At 44.8% G+C, this 17,467-nt stretch overlaps 1 protein-coding gene across 1 annotated transcript in view; it reads left to right on the top strand.

The window, feature by feature from the left end:
- Positions 1-17,467, top strand: part of LOC124788739 (protein glass-like) — a 70,241-nt gene that overhangs the window by 41,536 nt on the left and 11,238 nt on the right. Inside the window, exons 4-5 of the mRNA XM_047256022.1 lie at positions 2,597-2,785; positions 15,201-15,395. Coding sequence (XP_047111978.1) covers positions 2,597-2,785; positions 15,201-15,395 — 384 coding nt within the window. The remainder of the gene's footprint in view (positions 1-2,596; positions 2,786-15,200; positions 15,396-17,467) is intronic.

Raw genomic sequence — 17,467 nt, 5'->3', positions numbered from 1 at the left:
GTGCTCGGGTCAGGAATGGTGACGCGCAGCACGGCAGCTGCCGACGCCAGCCATTAAGGTACGCTGCATTCACCTAGCTCACCACAATGGCGTAGTAACAGCAGATATCTAGCTTGTCCTTTCTATCATCCCAGTTTATTTTTGTCTTCTTCAACTTTTATGTTAGTTAATGCTTTCTGTAGAATGAAACAAGCGACTCTTTCATTAGTATGAATTACTGTCGAAAAATATTAAATGTTAAAGAAGTGGCAAAGTTCACCCAAATAATTCAGTCTACACATTACTAAATGTCGAGGAACACCGCTACTTATTAACACCTGATAATAACAAGAAAACGAAGAATTACAATACAGTCCATTTCTACGGGACGTGCACGATATTCTTTCCACCTAAGCTGGTTCTACTGAATGTCGTGACCGATGATAACTACTGGCGCATTCGGCTACGCTGGAGTAATTGTAGTGGTAAGCTGTGCAACGGACAAACATCAAACCCAACCCAAATTAGAGGAAAATATAGACGACACAGTATCTAATCACAGTTACTGAGTGTACCAATGTCCTCCATCACACACGTCGAACCTAAGTAAGACAATTTTTTTTCTAAACATTTACACTTTTAAGGTTTTTAGCTGATGCACACTTTGTTTACAAGAAAACAGCTGCCTTTCAATGTTGATCAGCCGGCAGGGGTGGCCGAGCGGTTCTAAGCACTATAGTCTGGAACCGCGCGACCGCTCCGGTCGCAGGTTCGAATCCTGCCTCGGGCATGGATGTGCGTGATGTCCTTAGGTTAGTTAGGTTTAAGTAGTTCTAAGTTCTAGGGGACTAATGACCTCAGTAGTTGAGTCCCATAGTGCTCAGAGCCATTTGAACCATTTTTCAATGTTGATCCCAGCCAGGACTCATTAGCCCGCCTGGCCACTGCTGGAAACATCATTGCTTGTTCAGCATCTGATAGAAAGTCGTGTTCTGCTCCAGTTTCACAGGAAAACGGTTTGTCTTCTGCTTTTGCCGGTAACATAAATAATACGAAAAAGTAATATTAATAAATGCTACATCATTAATAACAGGATTAAAAATACGCTTATGATCCAAAACTGCCCACTGCCCACGACGAGGCTGAATGCCTCTTGGCCGTGGTGCGGGTATGAGAGGCAGCAAGGAAAGAATGGAAGCGGGAGAGAGGCGAATGGACAGGCATTGTAGCGAATCCACTGATATAAGTCGTTTTGTCAAAGGGCACATTGTTGTGGCGCTGCGGCTGGAAACGAGAATCTATGAAACGGCGAAGCCCGTCGCTTGTTGGGGCACTACTTTCTTGAGGACGTGTTACCAAATGAACCTGTAATGGGTGGAACGTACTGCTCTTGTTTATGTCTTCTATATTTCCTCTGTCGATTCTATCAGGTACTGATCCCAGACTGACAGCAGTATTGGGATGGTGGTTCAATGAGGTTTTGGTAGGCTACCTCTTTTGTGGTTGTATCACACGTCTTCAGGATTCTTCAAATTAAACTCATTCTGACACCTTCCTTACCAGCGATTAGGTTTTTGTGGTCGTTCCACTTCAAATCGCTCCAGGTTAATGCCCTGTTCCTTGACTACCAGCAGCATTCAAATGGTTCCAATGGCTCTGAGCACTATGGGACTTAACATCCGTGGTCATCAGTCCCCTAGAATTAAAACTACTTAAAGCTAACTAACCTAAGGACATCACACACATCCATGCCCAAGGCAGGATTCGAACCTGCAACCGCAGCAGTCACGCGGTTCCGGACTGAGCGCCTAGAACCGCTAAACCACCGCGGCCGGCGTCCAGCAGCATTCGATACGGATCTACATTGCCACCTAATGAACAAATTATGAGTACGGAATATCAGACCAGTTGTGTAATCAGATTAAAGAGTCCCTGGTAAACAGAACACAGAGTCCGCAGCTCGTGGTCGTGCGGTAGCGTTCTCCCTTCCCGCGCCCGGGTTCCCGGGTTCGATTCCCGGCGGGGTCAGGGATTTTCTCGGCCTCGTGATGACTGGGTGTTCTGTGATGTCCTTAGGTTAGTTAGGTTTAAGTAGTTCTAAGTTCTAGGGGACTGATGACCATAGCTGTTAAGTCCCATACTGCTCCGAGCCATTTGAACCATTTGAACACAGAGAAATATTTAACCGCAAAAATAATTTCGTGCGATCTCCTAGGAAGTGTTATAGGACTATTACTATTCCAATACACTTAAATAACTTTGTGGATTATGGCGTAAGTTCAATGTGCTACTGAGTACAACAAATATTTCATCTGACGTTTGAAATTCTTGAAGCAGTAATGATAACACATGATATGTCAACAACTATTTTCTAGCGTGGATCTATAATCGTAGATAATCTGCAATGATTGTGGAAATTTGTGGGGAATTTTTAAAAAACTGTAATTCAATGAGGGCAAATGATTTATTTGACTGCTGGATAGTAAACAGGTTGGTTGTTATTGCGGACCATTTTATTCGAGAGGTGAATATCAACAAGTGACTTAATTTATTAGCTGAAGTGACGTGCGTTCGATTGTGGCGGTAGCTGCAGGTGTGTTTGCTGCACGGATTGCAGATGCAGTGGGCGCCCGGGCCGACGGCGTCGCCGGTGTACCCGATGCAGACCGCGCAGGCGCAGGCGCTGCTGAGTCCGCAGGGCTACGGCGGCGGCGCCACCTACTCCTTCACGGCCGACTTCCGACCGCCGGCCCAGCAGCAGCAGCCACAGGTCCCCGCTGCCGCACCCACCCAGCCCACGCACCAGGTACCACACGCATACGAACCTCGTACAGGCACACATTTGCCAGTTTCGTGGCACTAGTGAGGCATTAGCAACTACCGTCCTGCAGCAGTAGACCGCTTACCCCCACCTCACACCTCGCGGCCCCACGAACTAGGATCCAGTTGAGGTAGGATGGCTCACGTATATTTACGACACATACAGTCGTACCGTAAGTGCAACCACATTATCGAGGCAACTGTGAAGAGGCCAGATAAACATGTGGTTCCTGAAGAGGGATCTTTGCCTTTGGAGTGATCCGGCCCTGTAACATTAGCTAACACGACTTTTCTATGTTGATATTGAAAACGGCTGAAAACAAGAGGAACCTAAAACCATTATATTTCCTGAATACATGCAGCTCCACTGTATGGCTCAACGACGATAGAATTCTCTTGGATAAATTATTCCCAAGCTGAAATAGTCAATTGGATATCCAAAAAGGAGCTAATCAGGAAGTTTTTGTCATCTGAAAAAACAAAACTGGCGTTTTGCGGGCTGGAGTATGCAATGTTAGATCCATTAGTTTGCTGATGCTATTGTAATTCAGTCAGAGACGAAAAGGGGCTTGCAAGAGCATTTGAATGGAGTGGATAATGTCTTAAAAAGAGATCATAGGAATACAACAAAATTAAAACTGTTAAAACAGCTATCACTGATATAAATAAATTGTAATATGGGACGCTAAAGGTTGTCGATGAGTTTTGCTACAGGGGCAGGCTGTGAGGTATTAAAACAGAATAGCTGGATCCTGAAGGGAATGAACTAATATCGCGTCCCTATGGATTTGCCGATCACATCTAATCCGTACCTTATCATACTCTTGGCATTATGCTGAAGGCAACATCGATGGACTCTGGATACTCAGAGTTCAGCTCGCTTTCTGTCCTCAGAACTCGAAAAGAAACAAAGTTTTCTGCGCCCGCAAGGCTTGCCTCGTCACTTGTCTTTTCCGACATTTGGCGTCGAAGTTTACTCCTCCATCTCCTAACATAAAATCTTTACTTTTTCATCGCCTAGTGTGAAGTGTTATCTTCCTGACGCTCTGTAACTTGGCTGCTTTTCGCCAGAGCAGGAACTCGTTGGTCAGTGGTGGCAGACATTGTGAGTTACGTCCAGTGAAACTCAAGTAAAGTTGTAAACAATCTCCTCTTTCTGATTTGCTGTTTCCTGCTAATAGTGCTCTGAGGTGAGGAGGCAGACAGAAAATCTCTCCTACTACGTGATATAATTTCCAAACTAATCTATGAGATGGCTAACAGGTAGGCACAACTGTATGTTCTATGGAAAATAACTCTGTATTACGAAAATTTAAACCAAACGCTATTTCGCGACGTCGCTTCTCAGGTAACGATGATTCACATGCTGAGCTCTGGGAGGCGACACCTGGAGAGACATCTCCTATCTTGCCGAAAGGTTTTACGAGCAATACTTCGCTTTTCCCACAGAAAGAGGCCGTCGCATGTCCTGTTCGCAGAGCGTGGCACGAGGGAACTGAATACCAGTTATATCTCTGAGGATGCGACTCCGCCTCTGATTCTGAACTTTTTATGGTAGCCAGATCTTCTTAAAGGGATACTTATCTTTTGATAGCCAGCCTTCAGGTTCCCAGCTGCGCAGTCCCTTCACTGTACCTAAAAGATGGAAGAGTCACTGGGAGCACGAATCTCGATGCAGCGTCAGTGATAGACTACTTGATCACAGTAAATGAGTTTAAAAATGTTCCAAAATGTGCTAGGTGACAGTTTCAGAAAAAAACAAGTCACCTAACACCAGCCATGCCGATAAGAAAGACAAGCACGGCCGATGCGCCATGACAGTCCGATGTCGGAGCCACCGCCCTGGACTCCAAGTCCAAATGCTATCGCCTGCCCGCAGCCGACTCCAGCCGTCTGCCCAGATTCACCTGCCTGTTGGCTCTCAGAATCAGTGACTGCAAGAGGTAAACAAGACCTTACGTCACACTCTGCATGACCCGGTACTGCACGCAAAGCTTGTCCGCCACTTCTGCCCATGGGATCCGGAGCTGCCTTGAAACTGTTTCTGCTTTCAAGTCGTACCACAAGACTGCCAATCGCCATGTCGCGTTATCACAGCGAGACTCGGCGTGGCTCTGCCTCCTCCAATAAGCCGACAACAGCTCTCACTCGCGGGACTTGAGCGCCTAAAGCCTGTCTCTGCCATGTGAGTCTGGTGATTTATATTGCAGTGCTGCTCTTTGAACTCACTTAAAATGGAAATCAAGCGTTCGGCTGTCAAGCTGCGACGTAAGCCATGCTCGACGAGTGAGAACTGGAGTTGAAATATTCAGTTTCCAACTGTCTTACAATGGGTTCTCATCGACGGAAGTACGTTGTGTTTCAGGATTGACTGTCAGTTCAACGCATTAATGCTAAGGGGATTGGTTTAACATAGGGCTTTAATGGAGAAACTTTTCTAAAACTCCACAACTTGGCTGACAAGCTTCAACTGATGTCTGTGCACAGCATATATAACGCCAACTCTCTTTTATTTTCACCTCCTTGGGAGCGATTAGCTCGGCGGGAGGGATCGCGAAATTTCAAATTTACGACACATATTCCATACATGCTCAGTCGGGCACAAGTCCGATGAAGTGCTGCTCAAGGGAGTCAACGAAGACCTCTTTGAATGAGTAGCACAGTTGTTGTCCTGCCTAAAGAGCACATCGTAATCACTGATGGGATAAAAGGTAGTTGAAGCCATCGAAAAAGTACAGTAACAAGTCCAGCCAGAATCAATAGCATATACTTGAGGAATTCCGGAGGAAATGCGCTCGTGGTCCATTGCTGGACACCGGTGTCGGCGACGGGCGCTGATCCATAGTCTAACTTTGGTCGTCGGCTGCTGCGTGAGATCGGATATGCTCTCCACGTGCACTACAGTCAGCTGCTCGCAGACCACCATCATTCCCTGGACACGGTACAGGAGATGTCTTGCCTTAGATATGGCATGTTACCACGGGACGAGCAAATGGAATTATTAGAGGACTTGATGGAGGAGGAGGAGGTCACTGCAGCTATACTTGCCTGTGTGCCCCACAGGTCGCCAAGATCCGACAGCCTCCTGTTCGAGTTCTACAGGACCTACTGCCAGTTGCTGACGCCGGTCTGGACTGACGTATGCCGTGATGTCTCCTGCGGTACAGCTTTCTGGTACCTTCGTCGAGGGGCTGCTCGTTCCTGTCCACAAACCAAACGGTGGAACCTGCAACAGTGACGTCTGCTACTGTGTGCAACATCTTGGATCCTGTACAATGGTCGTGTTACGCCGCTTGTCCTGATACAATGATCAGTGCGGCAAGGATGCCCTCTCTTTGCGTTCGCCGGGCGTGGTGACCGAGCGCTTCTAGGCGCTACAGTCTGGTACCGCGCGACCGCTACGGTCGCAGGTTCGAATCCTGCCTCAGACATGGATGTGTGTGATGTCCTTAGGTTAGTTAGGTTTAAGTAGTTCTAAGTTCTAGGGGACTGATGACCTCAGAAGTTAAGTCCCATAGTGCTCAGAGCCATTTGAACCTTTTTTTTCTTGCGTTCCTGTACGCTTTCTCCGTGGGACCGCTACTTTACGGCCCCCGGGATGAGTGGTGTCTTACGGCTCTGCTTCAGGTAGCGTCATTAACATTCGCAAATCTCTTGCGCTGCCTATAGGATGTGGACCGCCCGATGAATGCACCGCTCCCCAAGGATCTACGATGTGATAAGATGTCAATTTTACGGTGACTTGATGTGACCTGTGACAATAGTAGGCGCATTTACGCCGAATTCGGGCGGAGCTCCTTGACTATCGGCTCCGAAACTTGGATATGCTGGAAAGGATACGGTATGCAAACGATTATGTCGCGTCGCGAATATCGCAAGTGGCCCAGAATTTTCCCATCCCGCCGTCAATAGCCTAGTGCATGTTAGCCGCATTGTGTTTCTTTGTCAGTCATGTTATTTAAAGTCAGCTATGAGTCTTTCACCCTCCCGAGGATCAAAGGAGGCCTCGATCTCTACCATGTCCGGCACCGAACTACAACCCTCTTTCTAAGTACGCCTGTCAAGATGTGGCGTACTCCGACTTGTCTCAGTGGCCTCAGTCGTGGCCCCAGAGTCGCTGACAGACGTCGCAGCGCCCGTTTTCTACTTGGGTAATTTATTTCTTGAACACAGCTGCATCCGGACCATGCTTCTCGCTCCACGTCTACGGACGGCCAAGATAGCGTATGCCTCGCTCCAATCGCAGCTTCCGTCGAATGTGGTTAAGGGAAAACACCCCCTCGTCCCTACTCTTGCGTCCACTTGGTACGTGACAATCTGGTATGCTAGTCGCGTCTTATGTATGTACCACGCTTGGCGTGCAAGACGAAGATGGCCACAGACTTGCCTACCGCGAGACGAGCGACGTTTGACGTTTGGTCCGTTAGATGCTGACGTTCATCATAGGCACAACTCCTGACAACGTCGTCGTACAAATGCTTCTCTTCCTGGCCACTCAGTGACTTGGAGTAGCGGGCATGTTGTCCACTACCTGTTTGGGGCTGGTGCCAAACCAGCCCTCGATTTCTGTCAAAATCTTAATGACTGACATTGTGAAGTTGTCAAGAACGATAAATATCAACAATAATTTAAGAACTTTCTCCGGAGTGCTTTCCACAACTCCCCTCGCAGCTGAATTATACATGCTAGGAGCAGCTGACACATACACCTTCTCCCATTTTACAGGTTCGGTTTCCTCAATGGTTATTCATTGCGAGAAGCCGTACATCGACGGTCTACTGATGCGTCGTCAGCATGCAGGGTTTCTGCCGCTGCTGTTGAAGGCGATCGCTAGTCTTTTCGTGGATGTGCTGGTGAGGGGGAGACGGATTAATAATACAATACAAATGAGTAAAAAATAAATATAAAATAAAAAATAATAAAAGACCTTAAGGCCTTCCTTCTATCGTTTTCTGTTTTTGGTAGACGTCTTGGGGTCTTAATGATAGGGGCCAACGCCTGAAGTGGTGCATTATTATTATTATTTTTTTTTTTGGAGGGACGGGGGGGGGGGGGTGCGGCTCATTTTTAAATTTAGGGAAACGTGGTGGTGGCATTAGTTTTTCCTTTTATATATATATATATTCTTAGGTATAGCCAGGAACGTAGGAAAAATGGAAAAATCCTGTTATACATTGTAAATAAAATATTTCGGCACGAAGGACAATAAAACATCTGCGAATGCTGTTGGGAAAAAAGAGGGTAGCGTCTATGATTAGTAATCAAAATGTCCTCGGTACGGGATTCGAACCCAGCCATCGCTTAAATTTTGAATAAATACCTTCAGCAGCGGCGGTCGAAGACTTCCAGCATAAGAAGTCACAGTCATTCAGCCAACAGCATGGTGAAAAAGGGGCGGAGGAGTGGGCAGAGGTTCAGGGTATTCTCTTGCCCCTGGGGTGGGAAACTGCCCCTAAAGGCGGAAGAGGCAGCAACGTTCAACAACATGTGGATGCGGAAGCCAATGGAAACCACTGAAGTAAAGACACACACAATTTGTATACACAGGAAATGTGGTCTGCAATCCAAAAAGTGTCATGATGATCTTTTCATTGGCAAAATATTCTGGTCCATCCCACTTTCGGGCCTCCGGGAGGGGACTGCCAATGGAGAGGAGACCATGAGAAGTAAACTGAATTGCAAACGGAAGATAACGCTCTACGAGTTGGCGCGTGGAATGTCAGAAGTTTGAATGTGGTGGGGAGCTAGAAAATCTGAACAGGGATAAGCAAAGGCTCAATCTAAATATAGTGGAAGTCAGTGAAGTGAAATGGAAAAAAGACAAGGAATTATAGTCAGGTGAACATAAGATAATATCAACAGCAGGAGGAAAAGAAATAACATGAATAGGATTTCTTATGAATGAACTGCAGTGAAAAGTTCAGTAAAAGGGTTGTTCTCATCAGAATCGACAGCAAACCAACATCGGCAACGATATTTCAGGTATGCTAGCCGACGTTGCAAGCCAAAGATGAGGAGATAGAGAAAGTATATGAGGATACTGAACAGGTAAGTCTGTACATAAAGGAAGATGAAAATCTAATAGTCATCGGGGATAGGAATGTGGCTGTAGGGAGAGAAGCACACGAAAGGGTCATGGTTGAATATGGAGTGAATGAGAGAGTAGAAAGACTAATTGAGTTCTGCAATCAGTTGTGGGTAGTAAAGCGGTTCTAGGCGCTTCAGTCTGGACCTGCGCAACCGCTACGGTCGCAGTTTCGAATCCTGCCTCGGGCATAGATGTGTGTGATGTCCTTAGGTTAGTTAGGTTTAAGTAGTTCTAAGTTCTAGGGGACTGATGACCTCAGCAGTTAATGGATAGTCTACTGAGTGCAGAATATGGATTGGAAGTAAATCAAAGAAAGACGAAAGTAATGAAAAGCAGCAGAAATGAGAACAGTGAGAAACTAAATATCATAATTGATTATCACGAAATAGACGAAGTTAAAGAGATATGCTTCTTAGGCAGCAAAGTACCCATGACGGATGGAGCAAGGTGGACGTAAAAAGCAGACTATCACTGGCAAAGAGGCATTTCTGCCCAAGAGAAGTCTACTAGTGCCAAACATAGGACTTAAACTGCGGAAGAAATTTCTGAAAATGTATGTTTGGAGCACAGCATTGTGCGGTGGTGAAACATGGACCTTTGGAAAACCGTAGCTGAAGAGAATCGAAACGTTTGAGATGTGGTGCTACAGAAGAATGTTAAAATTAGGTGGACTGATAAGGTAAAGAAAGAGGAGGTTCTCAGGACAATCGGCGAGTAACACGAAAGGACAGGATGGTAGGGCATCTGCTAAAACATCACGGAATGACTTCCGTGGTACTAGAGGGACCTAGAGAGGGTAAATACTGTAAAGGAAGGCAGAAATGGGAATACGTCGAACAAATAGTTGATGATGTACGTTGTAAGTGCTACTTTGAGATGAAGAGGTTGATACAGGAGAGGAATTCGTGGCGAGCCGCATTAAACAAGTTAGAAGGGGGGGGAAAGTGGGAGAATGGCTCCTACATCTCATGGGAATGACATGTTGATGACAGAAAGGGACCGATGCCGCTGCTGCGGTATCTTCTTTTTTCTCTTTTCTGTTAATTCTCTTCCCCAACAGGATGTAATACTCGCAGCAGACAAAATCGCCAGAGATTCAACGACGTTTTAATTATATGAAACAGAGAAAAAATTCTGTTAAAGAATATACAGGCCACTAGCCGTTAAAACTGTAACGCCAGGAAGGATGGAACTTTACATTAGTTTACATACTGTGCTTAAACAGTACAGTGGAAAATGTACATGACTGAATTTTCAGATGTTATAGTGGTATACAGGATGCGAGACATAGTTCATGGGACTGCCACCTCGGGCAGCAGCAATGTTTCTCATTCGACTGGACATCGAGTCGAACCGAATTGCGACGATAGATATGGGTTAATCATTCCCTGATGTTTCAACTCACAAATGCATCGCACCTACTCCCCATCACAGATTTCACCTAAATTTACGAAATATGCAGAGTTTGGTCAAAAATGAAAGTGACGGAACTGGCGGTTTCAGATGGCCAAGTGTTTAGAAAAAAATAGCATTTTTGGTGCGAGCCGGACGAGGCGCCAGTCACTTATATTCGCAGTATCCAGGCAGCGATTGGTGCAGCGGAAAGAGTGCACGACAGTAATCACAGGGTCGTGTGGTCGAGTCCATGTGCAGAAATATCTTTTTTCAGTTTTTATGTTACTTACTTGCAAATAAACCTCTGTAATATTGAGTATGTTGTATTTATTAATATACTCATAAAGGGTATGAAAAGAAAAGGCAAAGGTAAATTTGGAAGTAGGACAGCTTTGCTTCCGTCAGTAACTCGTGCCCTACCTCCCAAACTTCAAGAAGCTCTCCTGCGAACCTTGGAAAACTAGAAAGGATATTGCGGAGACATGGCTTAGCTACAGCCTGGGGGATATTTCCGAAATGAAACTTTCATTCTACAGCGGAGTGTGCGCTGATATGAAACTTCCTGGCAGATAAAACTGTGTGCCGGACCGAGACTCGAACTCGGGGCCTTTGGCTTTCGCGGGTAAGACCTCGACCAACTGAGTGCCGACTGTTCACTTGCGTGCTTGGGTAGCTCAATAGGTAGAGCACTTGCCAGCGAAAGGCAATGGTCCCGAGTTCGAGTCTGTGTCCGGCGTACAGAAGTTTCACATGAGCTCACACTCCGCTGCAGTGCGAAAATTTCATTGTGGAACCCGAAGGTTCGTTTGAACACAAGTATGCCTTACTATGCTGCTGACTTCCTCCGATCTCCAGTCCATGGTGGAACTCGGAATTTTCCACATTAACAATTTCAGACGTAAAATAAATGATAAGTGACAAATAAAAGTTCCACGACTACCCAGGGTTCGAAACCAAGACTTCTGAATTGATAGCATGGAACGTTACAACTGATCCACCAAGTCACATTCTTAAGCTTTACAGCCGTCAAAACACGATGATCTCGATAAATAGTTCCATAAGGGAAACAGCCTTAAGCAAGGGCTAAAATATGTTGCAGATGGAACAAAATATAAACAACAAACTGTTGATAACGTGTTTAAAATCTTAATAACAGTTTCAGGCTTGAAATAACCTTCAACTACTGTTACGCACTGGATTCATAATTCACATTCAAATGACTTTGCAGATCATTCTAATCTCTGGCTGTTGCTTTACATGTTAAGTGAATACAAAAGTGAAGCTGGCAGTACTAGTTCTACGTTTTGGAAGTTATCGTGAAAACCTTAACGGTGTTGAGGAGGAGACACCTTCTATAGCAAGACGGTTCAAAGATGGTTCAAATGGCTGTGAGCACTATGCGACTTAACTTCTGAGGTCATCAGTCGCCTAGAACTTAGAACTAATTAAACCTAACTAACCTCACACACATCCATGCCCGAAAGAAGGTTCGAAACGTTTCGTCCGTTATATATCATTCAGTTGATAACAGCGATTTTGACACAGATATGAAGGCTTCAATACAGTAATGGATAGTAACGCAGCAAAAGGAATGCTTATCAAAAATTTTCTGCTAGAGGAAAACAAACGTGTGCCACTGATGATGAGTACTAAGTCACTTTCTTTAACTGTTGCTTAGCAACTAATACTACGTAATGCGCCAAATGTTTCCAATCTTCTCGATGTAGAACATTTTTCTTCAATTCACCTTGGGACTTCATCTTAATCTGCAAGACCAGTGGTTGAAGAAACAATCGACCGAAAGACACTGTTATCGACGTAGGGCATATTGGGCAATCAAGGACAGCACCTAATAAAGAAAGTAAGTTGTCTATTTGCTGCCCAGTGGTACAGAATCGAAATAAAATGCAAATATTCCGGTATTTCGCGATCCGACGGATTGTACACAAAGACCACGTGAAACTACGCAGTCTGCATTTATTAGTCGAAATAAGAAATTACAATGCTGAAATACAAAGTTCGAGATCAGTTCAGAACTCATCATAAATTATCTACTAAACGGATAAAGTAATGTTTAGACCATCGTCACAGTTAAATCTGCATAACTCTATTTGACGACACTTGCAAAACCCACGAAGTGCGTTGCGGCAAGAAGTTTGTGAAACAGACAGATATGTTTCGGAAGCAGCATCATCTTGCTGTATAAACAGGCCGTACTGTATTGTTGGTGACCCCGCTGCAAATGTATAGAAGATTGAACCATGATGGTGTTTTCATCTAAGGAGTTGTACAACATCTTACCACTATAAAATCAGCAGCAAGTTCACTTAATATTACTCCAATGAGTTTGGCCTGTGGAATGTGCTTAGAGATAAAAGAAACAAAAAATCCCGCAACGTTTTCGAAAGACAAAGTCGCTCACTAATGACGTCTTCAGCAGTTTTGATACTAGAACTGGTCTGTATCTTCATATTTGTAATAATGTTCCAGACAGACGACAACACACTCACATTTCGTTGTGGTATTCAGTTCCATCAGCAATTCTCTTTTCATCTCATCAATAGTGGCAAAACGGACGTCTTTTCATGTTTTTCTTCAGCCTCGGGAACAGAAAGAAGTCGCAGGGGGCCATGTCCATCAAATATGTTGAGGCAACATAATGGTTTTGTTTTTTTGCCAAAAAATCACGAACAAGCATCGAGGTATGAGTGGGATCATTATCTTGATGCAATTTTGACGAATGGTTTTGTCACAGTGCTGGTCGTTTTCTTCAGATTGTTTCAAGCAAACGGCGCATAACTTCGAGGAAGTACTCCTCGCTGACCGTACGGCCATAAGACACGAACTTATGATGCACTGTCTCGTTGTAATGTAAGAAGACGGTAAGAAAAACCTTCTCGAATTTTTTCAGTCTTGGCTCTTCAGACAGTTTCCATTGGGACGACTGGGCATTTGTTTCGACCTAATACCAATGTACCCAGCTTTCGTCGTTTGTTAGACCCATGTTTATAAGTTGTGGACCGATGTCGACGTCATTCAGCAATTACTGAGCGATGTCTATGCAACGTCGTTTTTGGTCGACTTTGAAAAATTCCGGAACAAAGTATGCTGCAACACGTTTCATGCCCAAAACATGTGAAAAATTGATTAGCATGAACCACAGGCTATGCCGACATCATCAGCATCCCTCTGATGGTGATAGGGCGATTTTCCAGACACGTTTTCTATGCTTCTTCCGTATTGTCGTCAGCAACCGATGTGCTACAGCGTGCAGGACGGTCATCGTCTTCAACGTCTTCTCGACCCTCTTCCTAACTTTCACACCACTCGTAAACTCTTGTCTTGCTTTCAAATGGTTCTAAGCACTATGGGACTTAACATCTGAGGTCATCAGTCCCTTAGACTTATCCTAACTAACCTAAGGACATCAAACACGTCCATGCTCGAGGCTGGATTCGAACCTGCGACCTTAGCCTGCGCTCGGTTCCGGACTGAAGCGCCTAGAACCGGCTCTTGTCTTGCTCATAGTAGATTCGCCAAAGGCCACGGTCAACATTTCGAATGCAGTGCTGCACTTCATTCCATTTTTCAAGCAATATTTAACTCAAATTCTTTGAGCCATCATCATTTTTGAAAGTAAAAATCTAGCACTTGAAAACATGTATAATCTCTTCGACTGCCAACAATAAAGTAAATATTCAAACAGCTTAAAATGCAAACATACATCAGGGCCATGTGAACCAACAAGATAAAACGAAGCGGAAATCGTATGTATAAAGCTCACGATATTTAAAAAAATGTCCCGTTACGTTTTGATCGTAACTCGTAGATGTTGCGTTGGCATAAGAGCCAACACCGTGTTACTAGTGGAGGCCGACATGCACGCGTTTTAGCTCACGCAGGCTGGCGTGAGGAGGGAAGAACTATACTGACGTGAGGTCTGGAACATGACAAGGAATTAGAATTCAGAAAGCGGACGTAATTAGTTTGCTACTTAACTTTAATCCATTAATGATGAACGTCGCTCTTGACGGTACATGATTCACAATATTATCTGTTCAGAATTCATTCTAATTACTGAATATGGCGCCTTTCTAGGTCGTTGCAAATTATGTAGCTGAAGGCTATGCTAAACTGTCGTCTCTGCAAATGAGAGCGTATATAGTCAGTGAACCAATCCTAGCAAAGTCGGCTGTACAACTGGGGCGAGTGCTAGGGAGTCTCTCTAGACTAGACCTGCCGTGTGGCGGCGCTCGGTCTGCAATCACTGATAATGGCGACACGCGGGTCCGACGTATACTAACGGACCGCGGCCGATTTGAAGGCTACCTCCTAGAAAGTGTGGTGTCTGGCGGTGACACCACAGTAGACGTGGAAAGAATGAATGAAACCACGTAAAATAGATAAATTGCTTTTCTTAAACACGAAATCTCATGTTTATCACCTGATTAGTGTAAAGCGACGATTTCGTCACCCTGTTGCTAATAATACGGAGTTCTTGAGAGAAATGGTTCAAATGGCTCTGAGCACTATGGGACTTAACATCTGAGGTCATCAGTCCCTTAGACTTATCCTAACTAACCTAAGGACATCAAACACATCCATGCTCGAGGCTGGATTCGAACCTGCGACCGTTGCAGCAGCGCGGTTTCAGACTGAAGTGCCTAGAACCGCTCGGCCACAGCGGGCGGCTGTTGAGAGGGATAATGGTGTGTTGTCTCATATTATTTATGTTTGAAATGGTAGGAGCAAAATCAGTGGGCTTTCTGACAAGTAGAACGGTGATTTTTATTTTCCAAGTGTGCAGTGAAGTTAGCGCCAGCCTCTTGCCCATCAAGAAGGTGGAGTCCTTAGAGTGTGTTGTCACGTCACGTCTGACCCAGAGAGCTGCTACAGTGAGGGCGTCGTGTGTTGCGAGGTGGTGGGAGCGGCGCCGACGCTGCCGGTGCTGACGGCCGACATGGCGTCGCCGGCGTCGCGGGCGTCGGTGGGCGTGGCCCCGCGCGCCTCCCCTCGCCGCTTCCCGCCCCCGCCGGGCAAGATGGCCGCCACCATGACGCTGTCCGCCTCTGTATCCCCTCCGCCGCCTCCGCCGACCCACGTTCTTGATGAGGTAAGAGGGCAAGCGGTCTGCAGTGAGAATACAAAGCTTTGCATGTATCTGCCTATTACGAGGGCGTGCTGAAAAGTATCGCCTCCGAATTTTTTATGTGAAAACTTATACACCTTTTTAAATAAAACAAACATTATTTTCTACATCTTTATTTTTCTTGTCTACATATTTGAACCCCTCTGCCTCCAGAGGGCACCGAATTGTAGCTTGAACACGGCGGTGTGTTACTTAACTATCTAGGTGCCTGAGAAACAGCATCCTGTAATCGACTTTCGAATTCTAAGAGTTCGTCCACACATAGAGCACCCTCTTCTTCAGAGTGACAATTCCAAATATTACTCGAGCATTTGACATCTATAACTATCTGACACCTTGAGTTTACTGTCATCGATCATCTTCTATACAGTTCCGACTTCGCCCCATCCGATTTTCATCTGTTTCCAAAACTTCGAAAATAACTTCGACGACTGCACTTTGATAGTGATGAAGCAGTGCAATCAGAGGTGAGGTTGTGGCTTCGCCAACAAAGTCAAACTTCTACAGTGAAGGTGTCAACAAACTGGTCTCTCATTGGAAGAAATGTGTTCGACGCCAAGGTGACTATGTTGAGAAATAAACACGTAGACATGAGTAATAAGGATGTAGAATGTTAATAACGTTTGTTTTATTTAAAGGGCCTTAAGAATTTTCACATAAAAAATTCGGATGCATTATTTTTCACCATGTCCTCGTCCATACACTATTCATTAACATCGCGAAAGACCACAAAACTGCATCGGTTATAAATATATATTACTGATATGCGTCCTGAAACCTACTGTCGTCTCGCTGAACTCTTTGGTCCACTATGACCTCTAGATGGTGAACGATTCAGACATATCCAGGGCGATAGTGGTGGAGACTGAAATGTTCGTCACTACCTTATAATAACAATAAAAAACTGAAGTAACACTGTCATGTGCCAATTGCATTTACTCTGCAGTATCTTATTGGCACGCTGACTTTTAACCTGACCTGCAGCCCGTCTAACAAATTCACAGGGTAAGAGTTTCCGTTATGTACAGCAACTAGAGCAACGTACTAGATCCTCAAGCATGAGTGAAAAATAAACAGTCAATTTTTACATTGATGATCAGAGGTTAATAAAGGGAATGTAAACGAGCAGACGGACCGGGAAGATCTAAAATTTAGAACCGATAATTGAAAAAATATATTGTGCACCCAGGATTTACGTTTTGTTCAACGTACAAATATTTTTTACTCAATTTGCAGGAAAAGAGTGGACTAGTATTGACCATTCACATTCACTGCTTAACAAAGACAGTAACTGAAAAAAGAAATATTTTTTCTCTTTGTCAGCAGTCTTCTGACTGATTTGATGGACTCTCCTTTGTCAACCTCCTCATCTCGGAGAAACACTTGCGCCCATCGTCCTCGATGATTTCTTGCACATACTCCAATCTCTGTCATCGAGTACGATTTTTACTTAAAGTATCATCCTTGCAGTGTCCTCCACATGTTCCTCTCTTCTCCAATTCTGCGGAGAACCTCCTCGTTTCTCATTTTATCAGTCCACCTAATCTTCAACATCCTTCTACAGAACCACATCCCAGACGCTTCGGTTCTCATTTTCTCCGGTATTCCCACAGTCTATTCTTCACCTCCATAAAATGTTCTACTCCAAATGTATATTTTCAGAAATTTTTCCTAATAAGGTCGATATTTCCTATTAGTAGACTTCTTTTGGCCAGGAATGCTCTCTTTAGCTGTGCTAGTGTGCTTTTTATTCTCTTCTTACTCTTCCATGCTGTGCAGTACAACTGCTTTGCCTCGTACATTTCTTGGAGCCCAATTTTTATCTTATGTTTATCCCTAGTTTTATATTTCCTCTACACCTTACTTTCATCTATATTCGAGTTACCCTCAGTACATCTCTTAATCGTTCTCTCTGAGAATAACAATTTCATCACCGAATCTTATCACTGATGGCCTTTCACTCTGAATGTTAATGCCGCTAGTGTTTGACACATTTCTCTGAGACAGAACACGAGTTCATTGTCCTCAGCGGCAGC

Source organism: Schistocerca piceifrons, chromosome 3, assembly GCF_021461385.2.
Source record: "Schistocerca piceifrons isolate TAMUIC-IGC-003096 chromosome 3, iqSchPice1.1, whole genome shotgun sequence".
Classification (NCBI taxonomy): domain Eukaryota; kingdom Metazoa; phylum Arthropoda; class Insecta; order Orthoptera; family Acrididae; genus Schistocerca; species Schistocerca piceifrons.
The sequence above is the reverse complement of the archived record's forward strand: the minus strand, read 5'-3'. Positions and strand labels throughout refer to the sequence as shown.